The sequence below is a fragment of the Ochotona curzoniae genome, unplaced genomic scaffold (genome assembly GCF_017591425.1).
Source record: "Ochotona curzoniae isolate NIBS_2020 unplaced genomic scaffold, NIBS_Ocur_1.0 contig_3520, whole genome shotgun sequence".
NCBI classification, from domain to species: Eukaryota; Metazoa; Chordata; class Mammalia; order Lagomorpha; family Ochotonidae; genus Ochotona; species Ochotona curzoniae.
In genome coordinates this window covers 5,711,055-5,735,249 of record NW_024465894.1, presented here as the reverse complement: position 1 = coordinate 5,735,249, position 24,195 = coordinate 5,711,055, and the positions used below count along the sequence as shown (strand labels likewise).

General features: G+C 51.4%; 1 protein-coding gene across 4 annotated transcripts in view; it reads right to left on the bottom strand.

Annotated features, from left to right (window-relative positions):
* Window positions 1–24,195, bottom strand: part of ZMYND8 (zinc finger MYND-type containing 8) — a 92,647-nt gene that overhangs the window by 23,986 nt on the left and 44,466 nt on the right. For 3 of the 4 annotated variants that reach the window (XM_040981365.1, XM_040981366.1, XM_040981367.1), the window contains exons 7-13: window positions 22,817–22,909; window positions 21,363–21,450; window positions 18,038–18,093; window positions 17,288–17,365; window positions 16,234–16,349; window positions 11,299–11,780; window positions 919–1,059 (exon numbers count right to left, since the gene is read on the bottom strand). In XM_040981365.1, the coding sequence (XP_040837299.1) occupies window positions 919–1,059; window positions 11,299–11,780; window positions 16,234–16,349; window positions 17,288–17,365; window positions 18,038–18,093; window positions 21,363–21,450; window positions 22,817–22,909 (1,054 nt within the window). Of the gene's footprint in view, window positions 1–918; window positions 1,060–3,029; window positions 3,111–11,298; window positions 11,781–16,233; window positions 16,350–17,287; window positions 17,366–18,037; window positions 18,094–21,362; window positions 21,451–22,816; window positions 22,910–24,195 lie in introns of all 4 variants that reach the window. The other variant, XM_040981364.1, reaches the window with a different exon arrangement.

Sequence of the window (24,195 nt, the reverse complement as noted above, 5' to 3'; positions counted from 1 at the left end):
CCAATGTCCCCACAGCCCCGCTCACTGGAATGCAGCCGCCGCCTCCTGGCTAACCCTGCAACATACCAAGTTAATCCTTAACCTACGGCCTTAAAAAAAAAAGAGGAGAAAAATCTGGCTCCTTCTAGAATGATCTTTCTTGTGAGATTAGCATGGCATGTTAGGTAAAAATCTCAATTCAAATTTCCTGGCAAGAGGCTTCTCTGTAATCCCCCTCCCCCAACTCAAGGAGCCACCATGCCTGCCCAGCCTGCCCATCTCTCTACTGGATCAACACGTCCCTCCTTCAAGGCGCCCAGTTTGCAGCAGCCAGAACCCAGGATACCAGCGTTTTAGCCGACTCTACTGCCCATACTGAAAACTGCACACTGCACAGGGCAGGTGCGGGCTAAAACCGGAGGGTCACAACGGGGGCCAACTGTAAAGGAACTTCAGATGCTGTTGTTTCACGACCTTGGTGCCAAGGTTAGCTCAGGTCTCTGGCCTGCAGTCGTGTTATTCCAACCACCAAGTGAAATCCAATAGGTTATGACATAATTTGGGAGAGAAAGACAACAAAGGCAGCCGTGTACCCAAGTGCACACACACAGGAGAGGTGACGCAGTTCAAACACTTACGGTATGCCTTACATGTGTACGCTCACACGCAGCAGTCACTGTGCTGGGGAAACCAAGCCTGGCAGCCTTGGCAGAGGCACCTGAAGATAAAACCACTTTGCAAGCCACCGGCCCAAGGATGCACCTGCCTTGGCTCCATTACGCCTTGTCCTCACTCACTGGACCTTTTAAATTCCATGCATAAAATTTTTTTTAAAAAAAAAGGTTCAAAGTTCACAAGCCACATAAGAAACAGGACCTCACAGTTTGTATAAATCATCCCAACTTGCCCCAAGACGAATTCCAAAAACTTGCAACTGACCCAGGTTAAGATTCAGGATACTTCCGGTGGTGGAGGCTTTGTCTGTCTTGGTTGTGACTGGAGTTGATGCTTGAGGTGAAAAAGGTTTGGGGCTGCCGGATAAGCTCCCTGCTTGTCCCGTCTTGGTGGAGGCGGGGGAGGCTGAAAAAAAACAAGGTCAGATTCACCAATGAATTCAGGAGGCAAATGTGCAGGTAGGGGGCTGGGGGAGAGTGGACAGAGTGTGAAAGCATGCAAGGTGTCACCGAGGCCTACAAGGTGTCATGAGGCCGTGGGGCCGGGAGGGCTGGCCATTTGTTTGCAGCTTGGAGCTTCAACCCAATGTTCAACCGTGAAAGCCGCAAAGGCGACGGCCTCCCTCAGGATTCTATTACACCCAAAGCTCTAAGACCAATCGGCTAAGCTGCCACTGAAATGGGCTTGGCCCACTCACGGGTGTAAATCTCAAAATAAACAGCGATGAAACCAGCCCCTACAGGGCCTGCCTTGGGAGCCAGGCCTCCTTGGTAGCATGGTATCCGTTTGTGGGAAGATGAGGCGGCCTGCTCTCAAAAGGCTACTGCACCTGCCGGCAAGCGACGCAGTCCCTGGGGAAGCTACCAGCTCCCATTTCAAAGGTTTTCAAGGCTGCGTGAAGCCAACTCACTGCCAGGCAGAGCATAGGGGTCGCTGGCCAATGTCCTCCCTCGGTTTTGTATTTCCAACTTTTACCAGAAGACAGATGCCTACAAACTAGCTGCGATGCATTTGTCCTCAGCCTCTGCTAAGTGAGGCCCACACTGTCTGTTTTAACTAAACAGACTGCAGCACAGCCACAAACTAAGGAACCTTCCTACTCTGCCCGCAGGTTCTGTCCGTACCACCTTGTTAGGCCTCTCCCGTTAAAGCTTATTCAGAAACAGCTGAGACTACAAACTAAAAGAGCTGATCTTCCTGCCAGTGAGCAAGGAATCCAGAAGGATCTGGTCCAGACTGACAGCCAAGGGCCAGGAATCAAGGTGTCCCCTCGGCTGGGCACCCAGCTCGGTCTGCTCCCCGGCCAAAGGCCAAAGTCTCAAGGTGAGGAGTGAATGGCTTGAACTGGGAGACCAGCTCAGCAAGTCATCTGAGATTATCCTAGCTTTGGTGCCAGGATCATTAGCATCACCCAATGCAGGATCTCGGAAAAAGAGCTGATAGACCTACAGAGGCCTGAGATAAAGACGGGTCAGTACTGCGAGCCAGACACTAGGGGTTCAAGTTCTACCCCACTGCCGCCTTGCCCTGTCCCCTTCCTGGCAGCAGAGACAACAGGGGCCGACCCAAGCCACACAGGATGTCACAGGCCGACAGGAGGGCTCAACCTGTCACTCCATCACCCTGGGCGCCTGCCACGAGGAAGCCCTCAGCAGCCCTGGGATTGGCTCTGAGACCTCCCCACCTAGAAAGCCCGGGATGCTCGAGTCCCTGTTGAACACACACAATCCCCCTACCCATTCTGAAGTGTCTGTAGAGACTTACAATCCCTAATACAACGTAGATGCCGCACGAGCACTGGATAGACGGCATCCTCTAGCGAATAATCACACACAGGAAAATCTGCACCTGCAACCTGTGTCGTGCGCAGTGCACGCAGCCGCCACGTGCAAGGCCGGCGTGCCACATCCGGGGGTTGCACGTTTGAGCCCCGGGAAGCAGCAATAACTGATAGCTCCCACTCCCCACGGGAGCTGCCCTGAATGCAGTCCAGGCTGCAGCCTTTGGCCTGGCCCAGCCCTGACCCTTGGGGTCACCTGGGAAACAAGCCAGCAGGTGAAAAGCTCTCACTCTCTCTCTGCTCTCTTTGTCCTGCCACTGTTTAGGTGGAGCTGCGAGAATTCTCCCTGAATATCTCCAAACTGCGATTGGCGAGATCCACTGAAGTCCAACCATGCATACTCCCATCTGTTCCTGTGGTTTCATTTTCTAGTTCCCCACACATCCCGACGCCACCCCCACCAGGACCCCCAAAGTAAGCAAGCCAAGTTCTGGCCACCACCACAAGGAGGAGCAGGGCTGCTAACGGCAGGAGCCACGCTAAGAAACGCCCCAGCCCTACTCTCCCACAGGACAACCCACACAACAAGAATTACCTGGTCCCAGGGGTGACCCGTGCTGTAGCTGAGGACGCCATACTTCGCCAGATGGCACAGCCCCATCTGGGAACCCAGAGCCTAAGGAGGGGGACAGGGAAGGCTCAGCAAGTGCCCAGTGGAGTCCAGAAATGACCTGGAGAAGGACACTGAAAACATGCGGAATGGAATCCATCTTAACATGAACATGAACAGACTGCCTGGCCCGGCAGCTGGCAGACAACAGCCCTCATGTGACAGCTGGTGCTGGGAACATTTCCACTGATGCTGTAAGCAAAAGACGAATGTGCGTGTTACACACACACACAAATATTATTAGGATTTTAAAAAGTCACTTATGTTCTAACTACATCCAAAAGGAATTCAAAAGAGCTTGGGGGCGGGGGTTTTAAAAAAAAACAAGAACTCGGAAAATCCACACACTATATTCCCACAAATACCAGGGCTTTTCTTCCTCTACCGTGCTTTTCTTTTTTCAATATTAAGTTTTAAAAATCTATTTCAGGGCCCGGTGCGGTGGCGCAGTGGTTAAGGTCCTCGCCTTGCACGCCCGGGATCCCATATGGGTGCAGGTTCTAATCCCAGCAGTCCCAGCTTCCCATCCAGCTCCCTGCCTGTGGCCCGGGAAAGCAGTCGAGGACCGCCCAAAGCTTTGGGCCCCTGCACCCACGTGGGAGACCTGGAAGAGGCTCCTGGCTTCGGATTGGCATAGCATCGGCCCGTTGCGCTCACTTGGGGAGTGAATCATCGGACGGAAGATCTTCCTCTCTGTCTCTCCTTTCTGTATATTCACCTTTCCAATAAAAAATAATAAAAATAAATCTTTAAAAAAAAAATCTACTTCAGAGCTAAAGAGACAACCCCAAAGTGGGCAAAGGGCTGTCTGACCCTCCCCCTAAGGCCCCGCCCTGGGGCACAGGTTCCAGACCAGCAGGGGCCCTGCTGGCTGCCAGGAAGCCAGACATCCCACGGAACCAGCAAGTACATGAAATGGGCTAACTGGAGAACAAGGTCTCCATTTCTCTTCCCATTATGGGATCATGAGGAACAGCAAGGAAACAACAGCAACCAGATTAAAGCTCTGAAATCCCATGCAGAAGTCCCAGCATAAACAGTCTTCAATGTTACAAAAAGCAAGCAGTGCCAAGAGCAAGACGAGCCCCCCAGGGCAGGACGCCGCTCTGTGCAGCAGTGAGGACGAGCCACCCAGAGTAGGACCCGGCTCGGCACAGCAGTGAGGATGCTGCTGGGCCGCCAACATCCGCCGCAGCAGTACCAGCTCCGAGGCTCCCAGCATCCCCTGCTCTGGAGCCCAGCTTCCTGTGAGCGGATCCCAAGAGGCTCAAGTACTTGGGTTCCTGCCGTTCCTGTGCGAGACCCAGATGGAATTCCAGGCTCTTGGCATCAGTCTGGCCCAATCCCAGGCATGTGGGGAGTGAACCAGCAGAAGGGTGTGCTAAGTGGGTCTCTTGGGTTTTAAAATGAAATAAATAAATGCCTAGTAAGATGTCAGAGAAACAAAGTTAAAGAAAGCTCAGTAACCATCCCACTCCAACACTAAAAGCTACGGCCAAGTTAATGCTAGGCATCGAACATTCGGAAGGCAGACCCGATTCCTAACAGCTGCCCCCCTTAGGTTGGATTTCCTTGCTGGGTATTTTATAATACCAAGTTTCAAAATGAACATTTTACACAAAATGAAATGTAAGCATTACAGATGAGTACCACATACTCTGCGACTAGCGTGATAATCTGAAAGCCTGCTGCATCCCATCCAGGGTTTTCAGCAGGTGCAGGGGAAGACAGGGTGACCTCTGCAGACTCTTCCATCTGCCCTCACTGTGGGCAAGGATGTGGATGGTTCTGAAAGCCAGAGGCAGGACAGCTTGCTCAACAGCCTGCAGGGCCCAAGATGGACCCACAGCAGGGAACTAGTCCAGCCCAAACACCGAGGAGGCAGAGGCTGAGAACCACTGAGAACCACTGCTTTAAAACGCTCTGGACATTTTCAAAAGCAAAGATACACTTGCAAACGTTGATTTTAATTACCCTTTGAAACAGAGGCCGGTCCTTTCATAAAAGGACTTACAGCCATAAATGTCACCCAAAGAACTAGTTGCCTTTGAAGTTGCAAATAACATAATCAGATTTTAAGCTTTGATGCTCGGTTGACTTGTCATTCCTTCCCTACCTTTGCAAACCCAACCCTGGACCTGTGCTGGTCTGACCCAAGAATAAGGTCAGAACACAGGGCCCTTTCCTGTCCACACAGCCCAGCTCCTAGGCCCACAGAGGTTGAGCAGCTAAGTTCCTCAGCTGAGAGGCCCTTAGGCAAGACCTCCTCACTCCAAGGGCTGCAGTCACCCAGCTCCTGGGAGGTACAGGCAGCATCCCTGGGGGCCTGCATGGCTTAGGAAGCACCGCTAAGTAAATACTATTCTGAAGGATTACTTACTAACAATGAAAAAGTACTCACAAAACAAAAGGTTAAATTTAAATGTATATTCCAGGGCCAGAATAACAGAACGCAGAGTCTACATCGCTGGGATCTCCCCTGCCTTGCTGCTCCACTCCTAATCTAACTCCCTGCTAATGTGCAGGGAGAGCAGCAGACATTGATTCAAGTCCTAGGGTCCCTGGGCCCACACGGGAGACCTGAATGGCTCCTCGATTCAGCCTGGCCTCGCTCTGGAATGAACCACCAGATAGAAGATCTTTCTCTCTGTAACCCTGCATTTCGAATATGTAAAATAAAATAAATCTTTAAAACAAACAAACATCCTACGCTACCTACACCAGACACCAGGACAGGTGCATCATGAAACAGGTGATTCAGGGGCACATGTCACATAGAATACAAGAAACACTGTTTGGGTCTCTAGAATCTCAGTCAGCCTGGCAGCATGGAGCGCGCAGCCCCCTTGGGAACAGAACCAGCAGAAGAGGTTCCAGGCCTTCGCATGAAGACAGCCCCCTCTAACCCGTGTGTGGGAGCTACAGGCCAGGGCTGACCCTCATGGGTCGTAAGCAGCAGCTAGAGAAGGAAATAAAAGAAGGGAAACACAGCATGGATCAGAAGACAGAGTTCTGCGAGGACTGTGTGACACACGGGCGTGCACAAGCAAGCACAGGTGGGTGTGTAACCATGACACAAGGGCAATGGCTATTCCCAGTCACACGCCTCCCACGTCTTCCTGATCTCATTCGCTTCTCTGCTTGAACCTCAACGCGTTTGGGCTTCCAATAGAATAGTGTGACGTGGGAACTGACACGGGAAGGCCCACAAGCTCACTGAGACGGGATCAGCAGCGCCTGCAGTCTCATGGTTAACAATTATTTCATGACAAAAGCATACAAGAGGCATATAGGAAAATATCTCCCCATTGGCCCGGAAGGGTAACCCCACAGTGGAGCCAGGCCCATCCACTCAGAGGTAAAAGCTCGGCCCCAAGTCTTCTGCCTAATCCACGCTTATAACGGACCCTGGTATTCTGCAAGAAGGCATTAGAAAGAGCAGCAGGTCTGTTGCAGAGACCAAGATAAAGCAGGAACCAGAAAAATCTGTAAGAACAGAAACACCTGGGCCATCAAGCCAGCTGGATAGCAGGGTACTGCAAGCTAAAGGCTTTTGGCTGAACAGAGTGTCTCTTAAAAAGCTGAACCCAGTTCTAAGTGTGTATTTTTTTTTTTAATATTTACTTATTAACCTATTTTTTGGAAAGGGTTAGTTATAGAGAGTGACAGTTCTTCCAAATGGCCGCCAGCAGCCAGGTCCGTGCCAAGCCAGAGCCAGGAGCCTGGCACTCCACCCGGGCTCCCACGTGGGTAGCAGGGATCCAAGCACGCGGGCCACTGTTGGCTGCTTCTCCAGGCACCTTAGCAGGAAGTGCATTGGAGGCTGGGTAGCCAGGGCTGCGGCTCAGATATGGAACACAGACAGTGTGGTGATGGTGCCACGGTGCTGGCCCAGTTCCAGGGATTTTCAACTCGGGACTCTGTTCCTCACACCTCCCCACAAAAAACGGGCTCTGAAAATGCCCATAAATAGTGGAGGTAGAGGGCCCGGAACAGTAACCTAGCAGCTAAAGTCCTTGCCTTGCATGCACTGGGACCCCATATGAGCATCGGTTCTTTTTTTTTTAACTTCTTTTTTGTTTTGTTTTTGTTTTTTTATTTCTCTTTATTTTTTAAAATAAAATTTTATTTTAACATTCTTTACATAGTTAATTAGGGTAAGAAGGTTCAAGGACTACAGGAAAGTGGATAATACTAGTATGTTTTCCATATTGTTACCTTCATGTTTAAAGGGGCGTATTTAAGGGAGAAGGCCCACCCAATTTCCCACCCTCCCCTGGTCCCGGATATAGGGCATGCTCTGAGGTTCTTGCTCAAGTGGTTTTGATATTGCAACAGTTATGAATTGCTGTCAATCTTGCCACTCCAAGCACTATGAGCATCGGTTCTAATCCTGGTAGCCCCACTTCCCATCCAGCTCCCTGCTTGTGGGAAAGCAGTCGAGCAGTCGAGGACAGTCCAGAGCCTTGGGACCCTGGACCCACGTGGGAGTCCTAGAAGAGGCTCCTTGCTCCTGGCTTCGGATTGGTGCAGCTCCGGCCCGTGCCATCACTTGGGGAGTGAATCAAAAGACAGAAGATCTTCCTCTCTGTCTCTCATCTCTGTATATCTGACTTTAGAATTTAAAAAATTACAAAAAGTGAGGGTAGGGGCAGTGTGGAGCCTCAGGGCTGGTGAAAGCACCTGGGACCCAGAGGGGAGTGCCAGGGTTGGAGTCCTGGGGCCCACAGGGTGGAGTCCTGCCTCAGGTGGCTGACTCCAGTGCACAGCCTCAGTTCCCCCGCCCCGCCACGGCAGACACTTAGGGAGAGAACCAGTGGATGAGAGCTCCTCTCCTTCCTCTCGCACAAACACACAACGGCATTATTATAAACAAGACATAGTAACTCCAGGAAAGATCTTAAACATCAATGGAATGGGAAACTTCACATGAGGCCGTGTCAATAGAGTCTACATATTTCACAAATGTCACTGTCTTCACATAAAAATTCACCCTCGGGGCCCAGCACAATGGCTCAGTTAGCTAATCCTCCACCTCCAAGCACCAGGACCTCATGGACGCTTATTGGTGTCCCAGCTGCTCCACTTCCCATCCAGCTCCCTGCTTCCTGTCTGGGAAAGCAGTCAAGGACGGCCCAAGGCCTTGGGAGCCTGTACCACTGGGAGATCCGTAAGAAGCTTGTGGTTCCTGGCTTTGGATTGGCTCAGTTTCAGCCACTGCAGCAGATAGAAGACCTTCCTCTCTGTCTCTCCTTCTCTCTGTAAATATGCCTTTCCAATAAAAACAAATAAACGTAAAAGAAATAAAAGCTCCGTTTAAAAAAGAGTCATCTTGCTGGCAAAGGGTCTCCACATTCTGGCAGAGGAACGTGGCGTGCAGCTCCCACTTTTCATGTCTCAGTGCTCTCCTTCCAACCTGATCCAACAGCTCTTGGCTCTCACATGCAGTACTCTCCCCGAGACGGTTCTAGAAGCACAGTGTCTCCGGTCTCCACGAACACCAGAGGGAAGAGCCGTCGACAATGCCCATCCTGCCGCGGCCTCAGCACTGCAACTTCCCTCAACAAGAGCTGTTCAATGTGTTGAATGCCACCTTGCTGCTTCCCACGACTGGTGCAGAACCCTCACTGCTGAAGTCATCTGTGTGGTCCTTGTCCCCTGGGACGTGAGAAGCTTCTGTGACACTGTGCTGGATAAACCAGCCTGGTGTCAATGACATCACCCCTGACCGGGGAAGCACTGCCCTTTGTGCCCACCATCGAGTCTCGCTCCTCTGACTGCTGCTCCCCACTGCTAACAGCAGAGGGCAGTAGGCTGCAGTGAAAAGGAACTTGGACTTGGCACCTGGCAGGGAGGACTGGTGTCACTTCCCCTTACTCTCTTCCCAGAACTTCCCAACCTGCTTTCTGCAAAATCGAGACGGGGGTAATTCCTACTGCCTCCCTCCATCAGTGATCGTGGTAAGCCAATCACACCCGGCATAGCAGGTGTTCCCCTAAGCCTGAAATTCAAATTCAGCCTACATCAACAGGGTCTCTGCCACCATCAGGGCTGAACCTGAAGGTTCCAAAGACAACGTGTCAAGCCTAGCGCAGTAGCCTAGTGGGTAAAGTTCTTGCCTTGCAACTACCGACAGGTTCCCATACGGGCATCAGCTGGTATCCTGGCAGCTCTACTTCCCAACCAGCTCCCTGCTTGTGGCCTGGGAAGGCAGTCGAGGACAGCCCAAAGCCTTGGGACCCTGCACCTGAGTGAGAAATCCAGAGAAAAGCTCCTGGCTTCGGGTTAGCTCAGCTCTGGCAGCCGTTGCGGCCACTTGGGGAGTGAACCAGCCTCTCTGTCTCTCCTCTCTGTATATATGACTTTCCAATAAAAATAAATAAATAAATCTTTAAAAAGAAGAAGAAACACAAGGGCAGAAAGGAAGATTCTTCCAGAACACAAATGATGTTGATCTAGAACAAAGCTCTACAACCTGACTGTGAGAACCAGCTTGAGAGAGCCTGTGAACCAGAACAGCAGAAAGAGGCTGCTCCCGTTAACAGCCAAAAGCCACAGGTCACTCTCCTTCCACCCCCTCCACCATCTGGGGAGTAGCTGGAGAAGACACTTGAAACAATAACCAAACTGAGCAAAGTCCATGCACCACCAAGTCCCCATTCCAGAACGGACACTTCCTCCCTCCACAGCTCTTCGGTCAAGGATGGTGAGCAACGGTGGGTACAAACCCTCCAAGCTGTCACTCAGGCTGCTGGTGCAACCTGTGAGTGCACCCTGCTCACTCTAGACATCATGCTTGGGGCCTGGTGCAGTAGCCTAGTGGCTAAAGCCCCCACCTTGCATGCGCCAAGATGCCATATAGGTGTCAGTTTGTGTCTTGGCAGCCCCACTTCCCATCCAGCTCCCCACTTGTGGCCTGGGAAAGCAGTAGAGGATGGGCCAATGCTTTGGGACCCTGCACCTGTGTGGGAAGCGGCTCCTGGCTTCGGATTGGCTCAGCTCCAGCCATTGCAGTCACTTGGGGAGTGAATCAGTGTATGGAAGATCTTCCTCTCTGTCTCTCCTCCTCTGTATAGATATATACTGTATAGAAAGTCTCCCTGTATAGACTTTCCAATAAAAATAAATAAATCTTTAAGAAACAAATCATGCTTGGGCATCCCGACCTGACACTTAGCAACTTGAGCCTTCCCTTTAACACGCGGATTTCTGCTTCCCCTGGACCACAGCATTCAGAGCTGCAAGCCCCCAGCCTGCACCCCCACACAGCAGGCTGAGGCTGAAGCCCTGCCGCGAGGGACGGGGATTCCTCCTGGTTCTCCTCGCAACTCACAGGACCACCTTCAGTGTCGTGCGAAACCTCAGGGACCCATGGCGCTCAAAGGGGACCAAGAAATAACACCGAGAAGCCCGTGCTTCGAGCAAAATGAGGCCACGCCATTTCCTTGGGAAGCCATCCGGTTGAGGCATGAACACGGGACACGGGAGGCATTCCCCACCAAGGCCGTATCACTTCCTGGACCCTGGGCCAGCATCTCGTGACTGCATCCCTGCTCACCCATCCGCACGAGTGGCCACCAAGACAACGCAGCAACCAGGAATTGCTCTAAGGCCTCTGTGTGCATTTGTTCACCTTTCACCTCACGCTTCCCAGAAACTATGACGTCAGCTTATTCAGTAGTTATGCACAGATGGGAAACCGAAGTAAAATGAGGATACAGGCCTGGCCCACAGTCACATGGCCAGCGAGTGGCAGGGCTGAGATGTGACAGCAACAGCCACATCCTCAACCACTTCACTCCGGCACATCTTAGACACGCAGCCCAAGTGCTGGATGCAGGACCTTGCAGGCCATGGAGGACCTGGGGGACAACCTTTGGCCTCACACGACTCTCCAGCACTTGAGCAGTTAGTGTGACTGCACAATCTTCACAGAGAAATTCATTGTCTATTAACATGAAATTCTTGGGAAAGAACGACCTTGTGGAAGGCCGATGTGATCAATCCAAGCGGTGTGTGACACCAGCTGGTCTCTAGGGAAGCACTCTTCCTGTTTTAGGGTCCCTCCCTGGAGGTATCCCACCAGGCAACCCAGGGAATGCCAGTTCCAGGAAGCAGAACCCTTCAGCACAGCCCTGTGATGGCTGCATTGCATCCTGCTGGCTTCCGCACCCCACCCGCATCCGGGGCTGACCTGTGCTTTTATCCAGAAAGTCCATGGACTCCTCGCTGGCGCTGAAGTGGCTGGAGGTGGCCTTCTTCTCGGGGTCCTGCTCCACGTCAGAGCCCGTGTGCACGGAGGAGTTGGTACTCATCGGGGAGCGGGGCATGTCCGACAAGGAAATCCTGCGGCCGGAGCCGCCGCTCAGCATCGGCTTGCTCATGAGGATCTTGGGGGAGGCCGTCATGTCGAAGTTGAGCTTGACCTTCTCCTGTTTGTCAACCTTGGCGGTGCCCGCACTGGGGTTGGTGGGGTCGAGCAGCATCTGGTACTGGCTGTTGGGTGTGTAGGGCGTCCTGAACGGAGAGTAATTAAAGACCCCAAACTTCCTGCGGATGTTCTCCACGTACACCTCCATCTCCTGCATGGCACTGTTGAAGATGCTCTTCGTCTTCTTCACAGAAAAAGGGATTTCTTTAGACATGAGGTAGCAGTTATTGATGGGGACCCAGGCCCTGGGAGGGCGAGAGATGGCATCAGTTAAATCAGTCACCTCTAAGGCTGCCGGTCTCTTAACACAAAAACAACGAGCCCACTCCTTTGGCCAAGATGCTCACCCATTTTTAAGAGCTAAATAGGAAGTGCAGCAGAAGGGATGTGAACTGGAGCACATATGGGATGCTAGCGGGCTAACCTACCATGCCACAACACTGGCCTCTGCCAAGATGTGTACATATTTATTCTATTTTCTGACAATGATTTGGCTTGACGGCTCATTAATGATCCACTGAGCTGACAAGTTCTGCCTTCAAGACAGCAATCGAGAACGAAACTAGGCTAAAATGTGAAAAGGCTGAATGCACTGTCATTTTAATTCAGTAAAAAAAAGAAAGAAACCCTCTTGGGCTTTCGGTTGGTGGCGGGTGAGGAACTGGCCCCCAGCCACTGCAGGCCCCACTACACCTCCGAACGTAAAATGACTCCCCAGAACTCCCTTGGCGACCTGAGGCCACGAGGAGCTTTCTTTTCTCGCTGCAACTTGAAAGGGCATCCGATGGACACTCTGGAAATGGCTTGCCTGTTAGAAGGGCATGTGACTGAAGGTGAGACAGTTCACTCAGGGAATGTCCCAAAACTAGTTGGCCTTTAGTGTGGACCTGGCACCACCTGCTCCAGGAGGCTCAAGCTCCTCCCTCAACACCCTACGAACCACCGGGCGACCAAGGCGACGAAAACGCCAGGGGCCATCCTGGAACCAGAGACCCATGTGACCGCAGGACGGGCCAGGGATGCCACATAGGCATGGTGGGTGACAGCCGAGGCCACACACGGACGTCAGGACAGCACGTGCTCCTCACGTGGCACTCCCAGTGCTGGGACAAAGGAGCTTGCCCAAGGAGCGTTGCTGACCTCCCAGACCGCAGGGCCAGAGCAGGTCCACAGCAGCCAGGAGCTCAGCTGCCATCAGTGAGCCGCAACACCCACAGCCAGGACGTGGGCAGCCAGTGGCATCGGCCCAGCCACAGTCCAGAGCCCCCCAACGCCAGTGTTTGGAGGAGAATTAGGAAAAATGGGCTTCGGATTTGCCAAGCTCAACCATGCCTGATTGGAATGACAGGGACCAGCAGGATCTCGGCTATTGCTAAGCTTCTGGAAGACCTGCATTTATAGAACGAACCATCTTGGGGAAGAGACCCAAGTCTAAACTCAGAATTCATCTCTGCTTCATCTCCACCTCACACACATAACCCTGAGGTTGATTTATAGAGCACCTGCTGTATAACACGCTTTTGGATGTGAGCTAAGCAATTTTCCACTCAAGGCCATCACACTGGTACTCAGAGGTCTCGGAATTGAGCACTTTTGATTTTCAGCATAGGGGGTGCTCAACCCACATACACTTGGCCACAAGTACAACACTTGACAAGCAATTCCAAACCACCCAGGAGGAATTCAGCATGTCCACGTGGCACAATTCAGAGTAGAGGCGGATGGAGTACAACCTTTGGCAATGCTAAATGGAAAGGAGGAAAAGCCAAACACTCCCCAAAAAGTGAGCCACTCCCCCAGAGTGGTGGAAATGACCAGCTTCGCATTCAGCCCTGACCTGTCACTCTTTCCAGGCCTGAGAAGTCGTGTCATCGGCCAGAGGGAACGAGAATGGAGTGGAGAGAAAAGCCTCAAGGGGGAGACCATGGGGTGTGTTGGGTGGTGAGGAGCAAGGTTCCAGCCAGGATGGGGACACAGCTCAGACGCCACGTGATCCTGGCTCTGCCACGGGTGAACGCAGGACCAACCCCCATCAGGGGAACAGTGTAGAACAGCAAATGACACCAACAGGACTTCAAGCTCATTCAAAGTCTTGGTTGGTGCAAAACAAAACTTGAATTCCATCACACGAGGCTCTTCGTGAGAGGCGTCTTTGTAATACGCACTTCCCATGAACTTTTTTTAAGCTTTGTTTGTTCATGTCAAGAACTGAGTGACAGAGACCTCTCTTCCATGCCCTGGACCTCTGCCCACATACCCACACAAGAGAGGGGCTGGAACAGGTCAAAGGCAGGAACCTGAAACTCCTCCAGAACGCCTTCACTGCTGGCACCCACGTGGGCGATCAGATGGAATTCCTGGCTTCTGGCCAGTTAGGGAGTGAATCAGCACATAAAAATCCACTTTTCCCTTACAACTAAATAAATCACTAAAAAAATTAAGAGGCAGCTCCACAAAAAAAAAGAAAAAAGAAAAAAAAAAAAGAAAAACCACTTCCAGCATCGCCAGACGCACAGTAAGTGTTCAGTTACTGTTGCCGATTTTTCCTTCAAGCTCTGCAGGCCATTAATGAGATTTCCAATATTTCTAGATAATTATGTGTTTGTCTATAAAATAATTTTTGGGGTTCCCGGCTTATCCTCCGGGCTTATTCCTTGACCAAGAGCCCACAGATACTCCGTGTCGTTTCTGACCCTGTGGCCCTGGCCTCCCGCACTCACACCGTCCAGCTCAGGCTTGGGTTCTACACCCACCAAGGGGCTCCCTGGGCAAGAGCTGGTGGCCTCCACAGCCCCGTGTTCCTGGGTGCCACTCAGAGTGGCCTGTGACAGATGCACCCCAAGGGCTGGAGGTCTCTGGGGTGTGAAGAGGACTCCCCGGGAGGAAGCCATCCTGTGAGGTGTGGCTTCACCCACAGCTGCTGGCTAGCCCCATGGAGCGCCCTTAACCACTCCCTTATTCAACAGAAGCCTCGGAGCACCCACCCTCCGGGACTGAGCAGGGAGGTACAACAGGGCCCAAAGGGAAGACTCTGGCTCGGTCACCAATGACCACAAAGTGCCCATGCAGAGTCATGTGTCCAGGAAGCAGCCTCTCCCAGACAGGGCTGAGTTCTGCCTCCACTCCCAACTTCAGCTTCCTGCTGATACACGCACCCTGAGAGGCAGCAAGAGATGGCTCAACCACTCAGATCCCTGAGACCCAACGGGAGACTCCTAGCCATGGCTTGGTCCAGTCCTGGTTGTTGCAGATAGCTGAAGACTAAGCCAGCAAATGAAAAGAGTGTGTGTGTGTGTGTGTGTGTGTGTGTGTGTGTGTCTTTCAAATAAATAAAAATATAGGAGGCCGGCACTAAGGCTGCCCATGGTGTCCACATCCCAAATGGGGGCTGAGTGGAGTCCCAGCTGTTCCATTTCCCATGTAGCTCCCTACCATGGTACCTGGGAAAGCCATGGAAAATGGCCCAAGTCCCTGGGCCTCTGCACCTAAGTGGGAGACCCAGACGAAGTTCCCGGCTTCAGACCGGGCACAGCCATTTGGGGAATGAACTGGCAGATGAAAGCTCACTGGTTCAGTTGTTCCCTATCCATCTCCAACTTACTCATGTTCTCTCTGTCTGCCTCTGTATCTCTGCTTTTCAAATAATAATAATAATAATAATCAAAAAAAAAATAAATGAAAATTTAAAAAGGAAATGCTGGACTACAGCATTGTAGCACAGTGAATTAAACCACCACTGACAACTCGGCAGCTACTCAAGCTTCAGCTGCTCTGATTCTGATCTGACTTCTCACTAATTCACCTAAGAGACAGCAAGTGATGGCTCAGCTGGTGCTGCCATCCACGTGAGATGCCCCATGTGGACCTCCTAACTCCTGACTTCAGCCGGGCCCAGCACCAGTTGTTTGTCATTTGCAGACTCAACCAGCAAATGGACAATTTCTCATTCACTCTCCCTCTGTCTCCATGTCTTTCAAAAGAATAAACCAACCTTTTCGAAAATTGCGTTTTTACGTCTGTGTATGTATGTTGTCTTTCCACCTGTGCCAGGTGGGTACAGAATTTTAAATATTCTCCCCCAACACATGCTGAGTCTCTGCCACATTTAGTCACACGGTTACCTGCTAAAAGACAACTAAAGATATGAACTGCTGCTCATCTACAGCTACCTGCTGCTGCCGGGGACACAGGGGCTCCACGTTCAAGGGAATAATTTCACTTTGCACTGTGAGGAGGGGAAGGGGACCGTGGAAGGCAGACAGCTAACAAGGCCGCATGCCCGTCGGTTTCTGTTTCGGCCTCAGACGGAGACAATGGGAGGGCTTCAGGCACACGAATGACACGGAGACACTAACAATACAGGAGAAGACTTCTGGCCCCTAAAAGTGTTATTCTGAAATACAATTTTATACACAAGCTTTATTTACTCCAGAAACCACACCTCATTCCCACCCCCACCCAAAAAGGGGGGATAACAATGTTTGAAGCAGCCAGGTAACCCACAGCAACCATGAGAGCAAGATGCTCTTCTGTTACACCCAATAAAACTGAAGGCCAGAGACTGCCAGGCTGAGCTGGCGTCAGGACAACCAAACCAATCACCACCATGCCCTCCCACCTCCTCTCTTATCCAAGGACATGCCACAGGTTCAGCTGCAGCTAAGGCTTAAGCTAAGCTAAGCCCGACGGAATTCCCACCTGTCGTGTTGTCCAAAGAACCGGGCATCAACCTGTCCATCTTTGTCCCGTAGAGCTTTCGCAGGCCAGAAGGGGAAGCCCTTGAGTTTGGCCCAGACCAAAGGATGAGGATTGCTCTAGGAAAGAAAACACCCAGAGTCTGCATGGATTCAACAGCCAGGCGCATGCTGAGAACAAACACGGCAGATGGGGACACTCGGGCCATGACCAGCTTCCATCAGACGCAGGCCCAGGGCATCTTCCCTAAACAGGGCAAGGATGAGACACCTGCAGGAAACTGCAAAGGGGCCGAGAGCCAGCTGGAATCCTGGCTGGGCGGTAGGACCGGGGCGGGGGGGGGGGGCCGGCAGGAGCTGGGGTTCACCTCTCTGCACCACACGCACACAGACACCCTAACCTGGGACACTGGGTGAGGTGAGGGGCTTCGGGAACACAACCAGGGGTGGCCCTTGGCTTCTTTCTCAGGCCTCCAGACTGTCCAGTGCCCAGGCTTCCATGCCCCAAGGGAGAGACTAGCATGGGTCCAGGGTCTCAGCTGCACCGGGCCCATTTATGTCACCCGACCTATGGCAGCCCCCATCTCCCTCCCACCCCAATCAGGTACTGTTCTTAGAAAACCCAGATCCACAGGAGACACTAAGGGCAGACAGACAGGAGACCACGGAGTGAATCCAGGGAAGACAATGAATGAGTTAAAACAGGGCCCCTATGACACGTGAGAGATACACTCCCATGAGGTTTGTTTCACCGTCTGCTCTGCCCATCTACCCTCCACACCTCTCTTCAGCTCCCTGCAACCCTGCCCCCCGCAGATGGCTCAGTTCATCAACCCAGCACCCTGTGAGGCCCGAGCGCAGCAGCCCAGCACGCCACGATGCAAGCACCAGAGCCCAGCATCTTCTGGTGTCAGCTGTGTTTCCCACCCAGGCTTCTTCCACTCCATACCAGGATCAGCAACAGATCATTTCAAAATTCACCCCAAATGTCGTTTGCTAACTCCCCGGGGAGAAAGCTGTGGTGGGCTCGGGGATACGCTTAGAGAAACCCTACTTACACAAGGCTCACAGAACCAGTTATCTCGCTTTTGGCAAGCAGCTAGGTAACACTCAGGACACACTTCAATTTCATTCATCTGCAAAATAAAAACACATTAGAACATGGCACCAGTGGTCCTGAACACACAGGGAGAAACAAACCTGGCCAAGCCCCACAACGTGAACTGCTCCAAAACAAATTCAACTGCAGGTCACAGGTCCTCGCTTTATCAGCCCTCTGTGGACCACACTCCACCCTGGTACTGTTCACTCCCCGACAGCCCTTACACAGAGGGATCCCCTCCCATCCCTCCCCGGCCCAGGGGCTCCACAGGGCACAATGCTACCTTGCACCAGTTTAACTCTTCCTCCCGACCTTCCCACTCTCCCCAAACACCCTTGGGTGTCAGGACTACAGGCAATGAATCAACCAACGGCAGTGAATGTATGCAACACAGTCCCTAGCGCAGGAGAGCTTGTGGCCCCATGTGTCAATAGGACCAATCAGGGAGGACAGCCCAACTCCTTGAGTCTCTGCACCCACTGGGGGGAGGCTCCTGGCTTTGGTCCAGCCCTGGCTCCACTAAAGTTATCAGGAGTATTAACTTTGCCTTTTAAATAAAACAAATAACTCTTTAAGCACGGGGTGATGAGGTGACGGGATGGATTGAGGATGGGGGACTAAACACTTGCTCCAGCTCAGGGACTGCAATCATCACCGCCACCCCGTCCTTCATCCCATCTGAAAGAGCTCATTGAGAAACACACACCTCATGCTCACAGATCTTGATGACCACTTTCGCTATTTGTGTCAATTTATGATTTCCTGCAGGAATAAGAAAATGCAATTAATTCTAAAGGAAACACTGTTAACACCCAGTCATGGGATTAAGCAGCGAACAACCTTTTAACTTGCTTTTCCCCCAGGATGAAGCTTTGGAAAGTTGAACAACCACACATTTCCAGCTCTCAAAATGGTTCAAAGCATGTGACTTCCCCCATTAAAGTCCACTAATCTTCAATCTCTCAGCGTCGCTCTCTTAGAAACACAGCTTTGCACGGGTCTGCGGGCTGATGGAGAAGTCACATGTGTGCCACTTTGGCACACCCTGAAGCGAGCAGCCTCATTCCAACCTTGGTTTCAGATTCTAATCCAGGAAGGGCACAGGGAAAAGCAGACAGTGTCACACCCCTTTGCCCACAGGGATTACTGTGGCAGCATCTCAGTACGCTGAGTGAATGGGCAGCCCAGGGTCAGAGCCACTTTCAACACATGCACACTCAGCCACTGGGAGGGGCATCTGGCCCCACCTCTAACTCTAAATCCTTCACTTCTGCATCAACCCAGAGGAAAACAACAGCCCAATAGCCAGGGCTTCCTTGAACAGGATGGCATTTTCAGGAACTTTTGACTAGAAGACTTTGTGCCTACACACAAACAGTAACATCTGTGACTCACCTTGAAGATGCTGAACAAGAGCCAGCAGCATGGCACAGCACATAAGGACACTACCTGTAGTGCCAGCATCACATAGGGATGCTGGTTTGCTCCACCTGCCAATCCAGCTGACTGTTGGAAAGCAGCAGAGGAAGGCCTACTTGCCTGGACCCCTAACCCAACAGGAGACCCAGAAGAAGCTCCTGGCTCCTGGCCTGCCCAGTCCCAGCCATTGCAGTCATTTGGGGAGTGAACCAGTGGGTAGAAGCCCTCTCTACCTCTCCCTTTAAAATAAATAAATAAATCCTTCTTTGTTTGTTTAAGATATATTGACTTTTATTGCAAAGGCAGTTTTATAAAACTAAGGAGAAACAGAAAAATCTTCCGCCCACTGACTCACTCCCCAAGTGGCCGCAAGGGCTGGAGCTAAACCCATCGATAGCCAGGAGCCAGGAACCTCTTCCAGATCTCCCACATGTGTGAAGGGTTCCAAGGCTATGGGCTGTCCTCAACTGCTCTCCCAGGGCACAAGCAGGGAGCTGGATGGCACACGAATCGGCACCCATATGGGATCTTGATGCTTGCAAGGTAAGGATTTAGGCACTGGGCCATCACGAGAGCCATCAACAGTGGCCTCCCTAGCTCAGGCAGCAGGCCTGTGTCCTGCATTACCCACACCATGCCTGCCGGCCAGCACTCATCCTAGCTCATACTGATATTGTTGGATTCATCTGTCTGTAGGAGCAGACAGTCCTTTCCATACATTTGAGCCTAATCTCTCCATAGATTCTCAATGCCTAGTGTCACTCCCTTCTTCCCTTGGGGGATAACACGAGACACACACCTGAAGCAGACAAGTGCGCATTCGCTGGCCTTTCCTGCAAGGCAAGCCAACAGTCAGCTCCAGACCCAAGAGCAACAGGGTCTGTACCGGGAACGGGACATGCTGTGTGCAGTTCAAGGAGCGCTCGGCCTAGAGAGCAGCTCACACATACAACAGCATCATTCAGAAACTGACAAACGCTGCCATGACAACCAAGGCAGCCCGGGCCATCAAGGAATGCAGGGACTGAAGGAGGAAATCTGCTGGCGGCAGAGCCTGGAGGAAGGCTGCGGAAGGAGGGGGAGTGAGGAGGAGCGGCGACAAGAGCCTCAGCAGGGCCGAGGGCCGGGCACCCCGGAGCATCTGCCGGCCAACAGGCAACAAAGAAGGTTGTGGGAGCCAGGGGACAACAGACTGTGCCACAAGGGGGAATCAGAGAGGAAATCCAATCAGGCCAAAAGGTTAAATCCACCGAATTCAACAAAACACAGAGAACATGATCCAGAACAGGTTAAAAAAAAACAAAACTTCAGCTGACTACTTAACACACAATTCAATGTTTGAAATGAGCAAAAGATTAGAACATTTTTCCCACCAAGAAATCACACACCGGACAAACAAACAACAAGGTACTCGCTCCTAGAAAAGGCAGATTCAAATCACCATGCCATAGCATCTCACAGCCCAGTGCTGCGGAGGGCGTGGGGACCAGACCACCACCATGCCATAGCATCTCACAGCCCAGTGCTGCGGAGGGCGTGGGGACCAGACCTCCAGCACAGCCGCGAGCAGAGTGTGAAACGACACAACCACTTTGCAGGAATTCGTTACAAACAGGTTTACAGAGCAGTAATAGCCAGACTGTATCAGACAGAAATGAAAGCAGGAGATGATACAAAGATTTGAATATGAATGGTCACCACAGTTCCACGTGCAGCATTCAGAGCTAAAACCACCTGAGTGCCCAGCCACACCTGCCAAGCAGACGGATACACAATGGGCATGGCGGAAAAACCAGTCAGCAGGCTTCAAGGGCGGCGAGTCCCCACGCCACCACACTGCGTGAAAGCCAGCTCTGTGACCGGCGATCATGAAATTCAAGGGCAAGCAGAAGAAAGAAAAGAAGTAGACGAGCAGAAAGCAGAAAAGTGACTCTGCTGAGGAACTGGGTTTGTTGGAAAGAAGAAAACAGAAATCATGGTGTCAGCCTCCTGGTGCAGCACGCTAAGTGACTGCCTGCCATGTAGGCATATCTCAGGGTGCAGGTTCAAGTCCCAGCTGCTCTGCCTCTGCTCCAGCTCCTGGACAAGCAGTCAATGATGGTCCAAGTGCCTGAGCCCCTGCCACCCACATGGGAGACCCAGATGGAGTCCTGGACTTCCGGCTTCTGCTCTTGTAGACATTTGGAGAGTACACCAGCAGGTGCAAGATCCAGCACCATCCACCTGCCTCCCTCAGCCTAAATGTCAAATGACAGCTGGTAAAGTTTCAGATCTGATAAGGGGTAGGGTTACACATCTGTCAGAGACACACATAAAATCTCTGTATACTACATTGTATGCAGTTGCAGTTTCATTAAACAAGACCTTTTAAACAACCAGAAGATGCCGCAGTAGCCTGGGCCTTGGACCACGGTGGTTACTGACTGCACCCAGAGGCCCCCCTGTTCACACCCATGACTCATCCAGGCATGACTATTCTCCGTCTTTGCTCTGATACATGAAAGTAGCCTGATTTCCCAAAAGGACGGGAGAACATGGAACAACACATACACACACACACACACACACACACACACACACACTGACTCTGCAGAGTCAGTGAGGACACTCACCCCCATTATAAATGATGCAGTTGTGTAAGATCCACTTGGCATCTGCCAGGAAGGCTTCCGTGCAGCCATACATTTTTTTCTTAGCATTCTGGGAAGGAAAGCCACAGAGCGTCACGAGCAGGCAGAGCAGGCAGTGCACACAAACCCACCAGGCACACCTGTCTCCCACGAGGCATCTGTCTAGATCACAAAGACGCAGGCTATGACTTCTGAGAGTCTGACGTCACTGAACTCATCACACTGAAGCACAGCTCCTGATGGAGAACAGGATCTTTCCCATACTTGCACAAAGTTTTGTATTAGACACAGGGTCTAGCAGAAGAACCATGATTAGCCCAATGAAATACTTATCATAAACCCCTCTTTACAGAAGGTGTGATGAATGCTTGAAGAAGCCATGCGTAGTTTCAAAGCCAAGATGCCAGGCCAGCATTTGTGTGCTGGCTTCTTTCTCCCACACCATGAAGGTGACTGCAGCTTAACATAACATAGGGAGCAGTGCAGTGGCATAGTGGGTTAAGTCTCTGCCTCTTGCACCAGCATCCCATATGCTCATGAGTTCAAGTCTCAGCATTCCACTTCCAATCTAGCTCCCTGCTAACGTGTCTGGGAAAAACAGAGAAAAATTGTCCAGGTCCTTTGGTACTGGCACCCATGTGGAAGACCCGGAAGAAACTCCTAGCTCCTGGTTTCAGACAGGCCCAGCTCCAACCATGTGGGCCATTTCGGGAGAGAATCAGCAGATGGAAGATTGCCCTGTCTCTCCTCTATCTGTAAATGTGCCTTTCCAATAAAAATTAGTAAATCTTAGGATAAAAAAGAGAAAAAGCCATGTTGGATTTATTCCCTACGTGAAGGTGGTCAGTACAAACATTATGAAGTAACATCTCCTCTCCGTGGATTTTGCTGCTAACACTCTGAAAATCAGCACCAAGATACACACAAGCTACAGTGTAGTTGGTATGATTTTTCAGCCTGGAATTCTAGCATGAATTTTTAAAATCATCTTCAGGCATTAAAGAAATATCCCTAACAGAAGAGTCAAGTCACGTTCCAGAAAGCCATATCTTCACTGCTAATTTAGAGGTTTCCCAGACACTTAATCTTCTCTTCCGTCCTGCTGCTCTCATTAGCACCTCCGACAGAAAGCCAAGAGGCAGCAGGGCTCCAATCAATCAAATCACTAATTTTGCAAACTATGACTCTTTCGGGTAAAAAGCATAGGATCATTTGTGGTGGCATCGTCAGCAGATTCTCACACACTCTGCTGCAATCCTCAGAAAAAAAAAACCCTTCAGAGGGAGGAAGTCGGGGACAGACCGCTCTTCTATCCAAGTAAACCATGGAGGAACAGGAACAGGTGGCCGCAGCCAGGGCGTGGGAGAGAGCTGGGGCCGCTGAGCCCCCTCAGCAGACACGGGAGGCCACCCCACCAGGCTCGGACGGATGCCGACCTTTTCCAGGGTGCAAAGGTCCATGGGATGAAAAATGTACTCCGCGTAGTCGGGATGCTGCTCCAGGGGTACTGGCTTCTGGAATGCATCTGTCTGCGGAATAGAAGACAGACACATGGGCAATCCCATCATTGCTGTGCAAGCCCACATGGGCACCCACAACGAACCCAGCGCTGTCCTGCAAGTCCATGTGGGCACCCACAAGGGTCCCAGCACTGCCCTGCAGGCCCATGTTGGCACCCACAAAGGACATCACTACGATGCCAACTTTCCAGTCAAGACAGATCTCAACATTCCCGTGAGGATGGTGTGGGCAGCTCCAGCTCCGTCTCCTCTCTGATTCTGGCTCCTCAAGGACACTCAGCAGCCAGCTGTGTCTTGGTTTGGGTTTTATTTTCAGCATGCACTCAAGGTCCGGTTCTCTCATGAGGACTGACAGCCAATCACAACACGTGATCAATACTTAGAGATCTGGCTCATCTGCACCTGCAGATGCCAAAACTAAAACCGGCCCAAGGGTGACATGCGGCTACAGTTAAGGATGACACAGAAGACAGAGCCACATGGGTACCAGCAGGCATTTTATAGATGGGCAGAGAGAGCTTAGGAAATGACACTTCTCCGCCTCCTCTGAGAAGCTGCATTACCTTCAAAACGAGAGCCAGCACACACTGTTCATCTTGGTCAGGGTTTTTAAGCCCTGCAGGAATTAGCTCAAAATGCAAGGCCCAGGTTAGGGGGGTGGTGGTTGCGGACTGATCATTAAGAAAAATCTAGAATAATGAATTCAACATTTGCAATCACCCAAGCACTCTTCTCCAGGGTTAAAGACAGGCCATGAGCAAAAAGATGTTTCAACAACCTCCTGCCCTCGCTGATTTCACATCAAATACCATCATGAGAAACTTGGATTTCCCTTCTCAGTTTCTGATTCTACAGTCATTGACAAGCAACATGATCCAGTCCTCTGTACACAGTTGTTAGCAAAGGAAAATTAAACTCCAAAAAACATTAAATAACATATTGTCATTCAACATGAAAATCCCTGTAGCTGGGGCCAGTGGAGGGTGAAGTCACTGCCTGGGGTGCCGGCACCCACACCGGAGTGTCAGTCAATGCTCTGGGTACTCTGTTCCTGCTCTTCTTCCTCGCAAGCCAGTGGGTGATGACACACCCCTTGTCTCCCACATGGGAGCTCCTGGCTCCAACCTACATGTTGGAGTCACTCGAAGAGCGAACCAACAGATAAACTGTCTCTCTTCCTGACTCTGCCTTTTAAAAACGACTGCAGCAGAAAAGATTTTTTTTGAATTTTCTAACCAATCTGAGGCTATGTAGTTTTGTTCTCAATCATTGAGGTTTTATTAATAAGGCAGCTA